The following is a 9,050-nucleotide window of genomic DNA, read 5'->3' on the forward strand; positions in this document are numbered from 1 at the left end:
TGAACGGTGTGTCTCGGAGCCAGTCACTAAGCAGTGGGGGGAGCCGCTAACTAAGAAGCTAGCTGCGCTTAAGCAGTAGACATAAACATTAGCTCTGATAATGCTAGAGCGATAGCTTTAGCCACGTTGATATCCACCCTATGTAAAAGACGTGTGAATAATTAACACGTGTGAATAATTATAATATAGCGCCCCCAGCAGGATCAAATTTGTAATTGAACATCACAAATTTTATGTTGACAACTTATTCATTATTCACAGTAAACATGATTCACACCTCCAAACATCTGCAGCAAAAATCTAATTTCCAGATCTGATCATCTTCAGTTATGTGCAGGACTCTATACAGACAATTAAAGATTAAACCCTAAAGCCGTTGACAGACTGCAACCTTTCAGAACCAGTTTCATTTGAACATAAATTCTATATTCTATAATGCTGAGTTATTGAAATTATGGTTATGTTTTGTTCCTGTTTGTTTCTTGTTTTAAGTAAATTTTAAACAAAAAAATTGTGAAGAAATGGAACTGCAACATAAACAGACTTCATCTCCTTCAAAATAAGAGCATGAATAAAATGTTTAACTTGGAGAATATTTAACAGTTCATAACCAAAACTTCATCACACGTTGAAGTTCACAAAACAGACGAGTAAATTAGCAGTTTAGAATTTATTTGGAAAAACTTAATTGCCGAAAGCCAAGTACGCTTTCATTTTCAAACATTTTCAAAGTTAGCTTAAACACTAAACGAAGAGTTAGCTGATAGCAAATTAGTGGAAGTGTGGGCAGCACCAGAGGTTCTGTAGAACCATCAGTTCTGTAGAACCAGGCCGTACCTTCAGGGCCACCTGCAGCTTGGCCGTCCTCTTGGAGTTCCCGCTGGCCTGGTACGTGGTTCCCTGGATCTCTACAGACATGGTGAAGACCGGAGCGTGGACCGGACCCGACTGACACAGCAGGCGGTACTGAAGGCCCGGATGGATCTGGTTCAGACGCATCAGAGCGTTCATGGGATGGTTCGGGTCGGTCATCCTCCAGTCCAGCACTACAGAAACAAAGACTCAGACATTAAACCCAAAGATCACTCAAAAAACATGAAACATTTCTGAATATTTAGGAGGAAATTAAACCAAATAAAAAATATTTTCTTACAAAATCAAACTGATGCCGATTCTGCCTGTCAGATTTAATCTGTGAGTGCTGAGATTTTTATCAGTTATTAAACAAAACGGTCCAATTCAGATTATAATCCAACAGAAACAAATGTTTTCAAAACAAAGATGGATGACTGATGGTTGACTTTGGAGCAATCCCTCATACTGAACATGTATGTGGTGACAGTGGAAAGGAACAACTTCCTGGTTACAGGAAGAAACCAGGAGCAGAACCAGAACGGACTCAGTGTCACAGAAACCAAACCGTTGTTTGATTCTCTCCAAAGTTTTAACTTATTCACATTTTCAGTTTTATGATTTCAAGAATGATCGCCGTACAGTGATGATGTAGCATTCACTGTACTGATTAAGTAATATATCATTAAATTAATATTTGATTTTACATATTTATATCATTGTATATCCCAAACTTAGAAAGTGGTTTGCACTCTTGTCTTATTAAAATAAATTCAGTTTGCAAATTTATTTGGAAAAATTAGTCAATTTCCAGCAATATGGAGTCAGTCTCTGATTGAAAACGCTTCCTGCATTAACAGTGAAGTTTAATAAATGAATTAAAAGCTGATTTTGCATCAGTGAAACTGGCTTTTTTGTTGGTGATAATTTAGCCCTAATTAAAATAAAGTGCTGTTAATCAGGTTTGCATCATTTCAAACACAATCTGGACTCGGAAGGTTTTAATGTTCCTGTAGTTTCCATTCAGACTCCAATTCTTCTTCTGTGTTTTTCTGTCTGACAAAAACTGTGGACTTATTTTACCAGAGTGATGCTGCGTTTTCTGCACCACTACTCAGCAGCTTTTCCTTATTTTAATCCGTCCTCAGGTAAATTCCCACCATCAGCATCCTTTAATGTTTCTTCAGAGAATCCATAATGAGCTGATGTGATAAAACATCATAGAGAGAAAACTCTGCCCTGCTCCCAGTGGTTGAACTTTAACACACTTACAGCAGATTATTCAAGTGAAAATTCATTAAAGACTGAAATAAAACCCCTGAATTTTGTATTTTTAGACAGGAAAAACAAACAGTTGTGTTAAGGTTCAACAATAAAACTCCAGCAGAGAGGAAAGAAACAAAGCCGGGTCCAGTGGATGGATGGGATCCTGAGGGTTGCCAGGTCTGGATCCCACCTGAGGGACGTTTTCTGCAGCACCAGACAGAAGCAATCAATCCTCAGAGGGGTTTCTGATCGTGAAGCAGCAGACGTTTAGCGGCTGCTCTGGTGGAAATGTTGGAGTGTTTATGGCTCTGAACGTGTCGACCACTTTAATCCCAGAACCATGACAGTTCTGTTTTTATTCAGGCAAAAGTGACAAACAACATTTATACACAGTTAAATCTGTAAGCAAAGTAGTTTTCTTTTTTTTACCAGTGTGTCGGTGCACAAGTGTGAGTTAACAGGATGCCAGGATGGAAAAGCTTGGAGGAGCAACTGCTGCTGTTTGTTAATTCAGGGAGGATTTTATTTTATTTGTCATCTGAATCCAGAGAAATATTATTTCCAGCGGAGCTAATACCGACATGCTGAACTCAACTAGTTTAGCCTGATTCTTCAAAAATCATGTCTTCTTTTGTAATGCAGGATTTTAATGGCTGAATATTATTTAAAAAAACCTGATGTTTTTGTGTATAATAAATGCAGGTTTCAAAAGTATTTTTTGTGTAAATGTATTGAATTTTGAAACTAAAAGTGCCAATAATATGTATCCAGATCTGATTTTCTTCATTAGGTTGGATTTATTTGCTTTTTCCCCACATTTGCCACAAATAAACATCAGGAGAAAATGTATTTTTTATATTTTTGAAAGAGATGTTTTTCATCGTTCTTGACTTTTTTTTCTTGGAAAACAGAAATAAAATGACGGTTCTTTAAAAATGATGACAAATTTACAGTTGATATTTATCAAAATTATAAGCTGTCCTCTGTCAAAAGGTTGAGTAACAGAGAGTGATGGGAGCAGCAGGTTTGTCCTGAAGAGTGCGGATGGAGACAGATGGAGAGGAAGAGGATGGAGGTGAAGGTGCTGATGGGTTTTTCGGGGGGTGACGGAGTAATGGGGGGTGTTAATGCCCTGACTGACTGTAGAAGGAAGCAGTGAGATAATTGTGATGCTGCAGCCGGCAGGATTGATTTCTCCAGTGAAATGGACGATTAGAGCTGCTGATTATTTCTAAACATCAAACAGAACAAGAGGAACCTGCCTTTAAATGCCTCAACCAATAAACAGTAACTATCAGCTGCAGATCAATAAATGTTTCAAATATTCAGATTTTAAAGGGGAAGTGTCATGTAAAATATACTTCATCTTTTCATCATGTTTTAATGTTATTGCCTCATCAAAAACTTGATTCTTTCATGCATGTCTGAAAAATCCTTTTATCTCCATGGCAACCATTCAAGCTGTGAAAAATGCCTGGGTGGACCTAGTCCCGCCTTCGAGGCGCAGCTCCTCCTCAGGCCTACAGTTTCCAAGCTTCAGCCTCACAAGCAGCCTCCCCCACTCAGCTCCTTCAGACTAGCCAGCAGCAATTAGCAAACACCTGATCTGCTGAGCTCATTACAGGAGCTGCTGCTCACAGCAACGCTGGTAAAAATGTAGTTAAAGGGTTAGTGGAGGAGCCATTTTATCATGACTTCCTGAATGTCATATTTGACATATAACATTTTTATAATAAGTGATGGTAATTTAGTTCCTTGATTGTGGTACTATGGTACTATGTGCCTGGAAAACACAAGATACTGGACCTTTAAAGGTGGAGCGTCCAGATTCTGGGTATACAGGAGACGATTGGGATGTCCAAGAACATCCAGAAAGGTTGGAGGGAGACGGAGGAGGGAGCAGGACTATGTGAGACGTTAACGACTCTGAAAATCCAGCTACCAGGAGCTGGTCATCAATATCACTGCTTGAATCTCATTAAATATGAAAAAAATTATTTCAGCCAGAAACGTCCAGGGGCAACTTCCTCCATCAATCCAGGAACAGTCCAGGAAGAATCCAGGAACAGTCCAGGAAGAATCCAGGAACAGTCCAGGAGCAGTCCAGGAACAGTCCAGGAACAGTCCAGGAACAGTCCAGGAACAGTCCAGGAGCAGTCCAGGAACAGTCCAGGAACAGTCCAGGAACAGTCCAGGAACAGTCCAGGAACAGTCTGGCTTCATGGAGCTCTGTGGCTCAGGGTTCAGAGTTGATAAGCTGACGTTCAGATTAATAAAGACTGGAGTTTCTCTCTGATGAAACCCTGCAGGCTGTTTGGAGCCGCCTGGTTTCTAAGGAAAGTTCACAGCCTCAACGCTTTCAGTTCCACTGAGTCACTTTCTCACCTTTTACACAAAGCCTGTTCAACATCAGCGGGTGTTTACACACACACACACACACACACACACACACACACACACACTGAACAGAGGAGCTCTCTGACTTCACAAGTCTTCGGTCGATACCCATTTATCTGCTGCTATCAGACTCTGCGCTCCGGCTGTCTCTCAGTAATCTGCTGCTTCTCACAACATTCTGCTTTTATGTCCAACATTTTGTCTTTTTCCATCTCAGGGAGATTGTTTCAAATATTGGGATCTTCAAACGAGGACAGAGAGAAACAAATCTCTGGCTGCATCCACATATCAGTTTCTTAAACATAATGTTTTTTTGGTTGGTTGTTCAAGTTACCAATGAAATGCAACCGGAAACAAACTTCCTTATGAACAATCTACGACCCCAAAGCGACCCGCAGAAACATCACACAGCAGCGCTGCGTTGTACCAACATTATTATTATTATTATTATTATTATTATGACGGGTCTACCAGCCCCCCACTTTCATCAAATCAGATAAAATTGGTGTCAATAAACTAAACTACCTTTGTACTGGTTGGTGCGGCAAAAAATTTCTTTTGTGCTGCTTTTGCTTTGAAGATGTTAATGAAAGTTTAAAGGTTAAAAGGTCAACCAGCCCCCAACACTTTACCCACATCTAAGAAAACTGGTCTCAAATGTTTGTGCTGCGTTTGTTCAGTAAAAATTTTAATTTGTGCTGCTATCATTTTGAAGATATTCATAAAAAAGTTCCCAGATCATCAGAGGTCAACCTTTGACTCTGTAAATATTTTGTGTTGATCAACTCAGCTATGATTGTGCCGCAAAAACTTTGGTTTGTGCTGCTTTTGATTTGAAGATATTGATGATGATCTTTGGGAACTGATCTTGGGGGGGGGGCTTCACTCAGGTTTTGGACCAAAGATAAAAAACAAACTGAAAGCTCTGATTGGATCTGATCTGCTTCCAGCTGCTGCTGATGTTTCAGAGCTGAAACCAGGAAGTTAAATCACCTTTCATCCGTTTGGTGAAGTCTCTGTCCTCACAGCCTGGGTCGTCCCGGAGCCTCTTCAGGCAGCCGCCTGCAGGCAGAAACAGACAGAGAGGTTTCACTCAGGCTGCAGGAGGAGGAGGAGTAGGAGGAGGAGGAAGAGGAGGAGGAGGAGGAGGAAGAGGAGTCTTCCTGAACTCTGACCTTCCAGCAGCCGTGGAGAAGCCTTGCTGGCCGGCAGAGGATCCATGTTCAGAACCTTGTAGAACTGACCGAACGCAATGAGGCGCAGCGCATGCTGAAACACACACACACACACACACACGGTTACAAACAGAGCAGGAACCGGCTGCACGGCTGCCAGTGACTCTGATCGATTGGCTGTTTTTACCCCAGGAGCTGGTGGAGCAGCTGTTGAGGAAACGTCCTGCATTATAAACACTGTGGACAGAAAACCTTCAATGTGTGACAGAGTCACAGTTTACTGATTAAATACTGTCATAATAGTTTTAAATGAACACAAAAACGGAATTTAATTTTATAGCTTTTGTGAGAAAAAATCTCAGATGTACATGAATAATTTTGTATGTTAAAAATACAGTTTTAACAGTAGAGAGCAAATCTACAAAAATAATGTTGTATTTGATTTAAAGGGGCAGAATTATGTGTTTTACAGCCACAACGTGATATTTTATAGCACAATAAGTTTACCTTCAGTTAAAAATTTGCTGTATAACTTAACAGAAATTTGACTACATAATTTAATGGTTTCAAATTGGGCCTCTGTCTCTTTAAGAAACTCCGGCTCTTTCTGAGACTCTGCCTTCACAACGTGGCTCCTCTTTTAAACCTTTAACAACGTTTTCACCGACGTTTCACTGAGAAGTTGCTCCTAAAACGAGCTCAGCTGCTTCCTGGAGGAACTTGCTGAGTCTGCGGCTGCAGGCGGCGCTGAGGCGAACCCGGTGGGACGCTCCTTAATGAGCGCGCTCAGTTTTACAGCAGGAAAACAGGAGGAGAGGCTTTATGATGCTCTGCAGGTCAGAGCTCATAAAAAACTGATCCTGGGTGTAAAGAAGTGAAGAGGTTCTGCAGATTGCTTCGTCTCCAGCGGAGATCAGAGCATCATTTTAAATAAAACACCTCCTGGTTGAATTCTGACCCACTTTGCTTCCTGTAGAACCGGTTAGAGCTGCTGTGGAGCAGAGGTGAGATCGGGTCTGTTCGTTTAGAGGTCTGGGGCCCCGAGTGAACAGGAAGCGCTCCAGACTTCCTTACCACAGTGCCTTTGAGCAACAGCATGCTTTAATTTAGGCCGCTACGCTAATGCTAAGCTGTCTGAGCTGCTAGGTTCAGGGACGGCGTGGAAATGTGGGATTTTTGGGACTCACCTGGGCGCTGCGCGTTAGGGCGTCGGCTTCCTGCGCGCTGAGCTGCGTCAGAACGTCTCTGGGTTCCCGCTCACAGGGGTCGTGAACTCCTGGGCCTCCTGGCATGAAAACACACACACATGTTCCCAAAATAAGAAAGCAAAACACTTGTCTTCTGTTTTCTACGAAGGTGTATTACAACCACTGCAGATGGAAAAAAAGGAGCAAATTTCCACCAAAAATGTTTGAATGTCAAAAATTTTCTAGAAAAATCTCAGAAATTTTCTAGAAAAAAAAGTAGAAATGTTTTAGTTTAAAGGTGAAAACTTTCCTACAAAAACTGAAACTTTGAGTCTAATCTCAGAAATTTTGTAGAAAAAACCTTAAAAATTTCTGAGTTTGAAAAGCTGAAAATTATCACTTTTGAAACTAATTTTTGGGGGTTTTTGTGTAAATTTACTTCTTTTTTCTGTCTACATTGGCCTTAGTACTCCGTCTTCTCCTGTCTGTGAAATTCAGCCTGAAAAGCTCCTCCTGAATGATTGAGAGGTGATGAAATCCTGCGGCTGTTAGCAAAGCACTCACGTCGTCAGAAGGTCGAACTCTCTGCTGATGAAAAGATGTGAAGGATTCCCAGACGGAGGATCAGAAAACGGGGCGAGGAAAGAAAACATCAGAGGACGTTTGTGTTTATTGGAGCTGAGCAGAAACATTTAGCAGAGAAGCTCAGGCTGAAAAACATTCAGCGGTTCTCAGAGATGGAGGAGAATCAGTTCATGTTTCTGAAACAGACTGAACCAGGAGCGGGTTCCACCGGATCCGTTCTGCTCATCTCAGCTCTCTGTGTTTCTGCAGCTTTTTAATCCCACTTTGATTTGATTTTCCAATATTAAACCTGTTTTATTCAGAAACTGAGGCGCAGAGAGGGAACCGTTTCTCTATTGACATGATGCAGTTCACAGTTACAACATCTCTGTTATTTATCTGATATAGAAAATATGGACTTAAAGTTTTATCATTATGTTATATTATTATATTTTGTGGTGCTAAAGTGACCATAAAAATAATTTATTCCTTATGTTTTAGGTACCTGTGTGGCTGTGACTGTTTGACAGGAATCACTGAAATAAAAAAAACAGATCCTGAAAAAAATTGTAATATGATTCGTTAAGACAGTCGTATAAAGATTTATATATTTATATCACTAAACTGCACAGTAACTTCACTTCTTTTTCAGGCTTTAATCATATTTTATATTTTATTGTTACTCTCAGTGGAGAAAAAAAAACAAAAAAAAAACTAACAATTGCAAAAATTCATTAACTGGAATTGTTAATAAAATAGTGATGACATCTATATGATGTATATACCAAGGAGAATACAAATAGCACAGCAAGATAGACAGATAGAAAGATCACTAGACAGCATGTTGGCCATGTATCTAGATAGATACAGTTTGTAGTTAGATAACTAGTGAGTTAACTGGCTTTTAGCTCGGCTCAAATCGTTGGTTTTTGCTGTTATTGTATCGTTTGTTTTTATTTCTGGTTACTTCGAACAGCAAAGTTGTTTTTAAAGTGCTTTCTAAATAAAACTGGAATGGAATGGCCCATGACCTCTGACCTGGTAGCAGGATCCCCGAGGCGACGCACTCCATGACCCGGCGCAGCGCTTCCCCTGGACCCAGCGGCCGGTTGCTAGTGGCGACGGCCTTCTCACAGATCAGCTCCAGCGGCTGCACAGACACATAAGACCACCAGAGGGGCTTAGAGGTCGTGACCTCTGGTAGCTCCTGCGCTGAGCGGCACCTACCCATCCTTGAAGAGGCTGCCACTCCGGCTGGCGGTTGCACACGTCCCTCAGAACCCGCAGAACCACCAGGCAGGACTTGAGGTCGGCGACCCGGGCCTGAGGGACAGATGGAGGCGTGAGGAGTGTTTCAACAGGAAGCAGAGAGAGGAAAGGTCACGACCTCTGGAGCTCCACACGCTGCTGACGGCCGCGAGCTGGAGGTTTAGTCAGTGTAACTGGAGCAGATTCAGAGGGAATCAAACCGTCAACCAGATCAAACCTGACTCATCTTGTGACCCCGTGACCTCTGACCTACTGACCTACTGACCCTGCAATAGGGTAATTGTTTATAAGAGCAATGATAACCTTTTTTAAATTTTAATCCAACAAAAACAACTTGATA

At 41.3% G+C, this 9,050-nt stretch overlaps 1 protein-coding gene across 2 annotated transcripts in view; it reads right to left on the minus strand.

Moving 5' to 3' along the window:
* Window positions 1–9,050, minus strand: part of LOC103154427 (spermatid perinuclear RNA-binding protein-like) — a 57,410-nt gene that overhangs the window by 7,746 nt on the left and 40,614 nt on the right. For both annotated transcript variants that reach the window (XM_007575704.2, XM_007575705.2), the window contains exons 7-12: window positions 8,669–8,764; window positions 8,480–8,591; window positions 6,878–6,975; window positions 5,691–5,784; window positions 5,509–5,577; window positions 838–1,046 (exon numbers count right to left, since the gene is read on the minus strand). In XM_007575704.2, coding sequence (XP_007575766.1) covers window positions 838–1,046; window positions 5,509–5,577; window positions 5,691–5,784; window positions 6,878–6,975; window positions 8,480–8,591; window positions 8,669–8,764 — 678 coding nt within the window. The remainder of the gene's footprint in view (window positions 1–837; window positions 1,047–5,508; window positions 5,578–5,690; window positions 5,785–6,877; window positions 6,976–8,479; window positions 8,592–8,668; window positions 8,765–9,050) is intronic.

The sequence above is a fragment of the Poecilia formosa genome, unplaced genomic scaffold, assembly GCF_000485575.1.
Source record: "Poecilia formosa unplaced genomic scaffold, Poecilia_formosa-5.1.2 Scaffold386, whole genome shotgun sequence".
Classification (NCBI taxonomy): Eukaryota; Metazoa; Chordata; class Actinopteri; order Cyprinodontiformes; family Poeciliidae; genus Poecilia; species Poecilia formosa.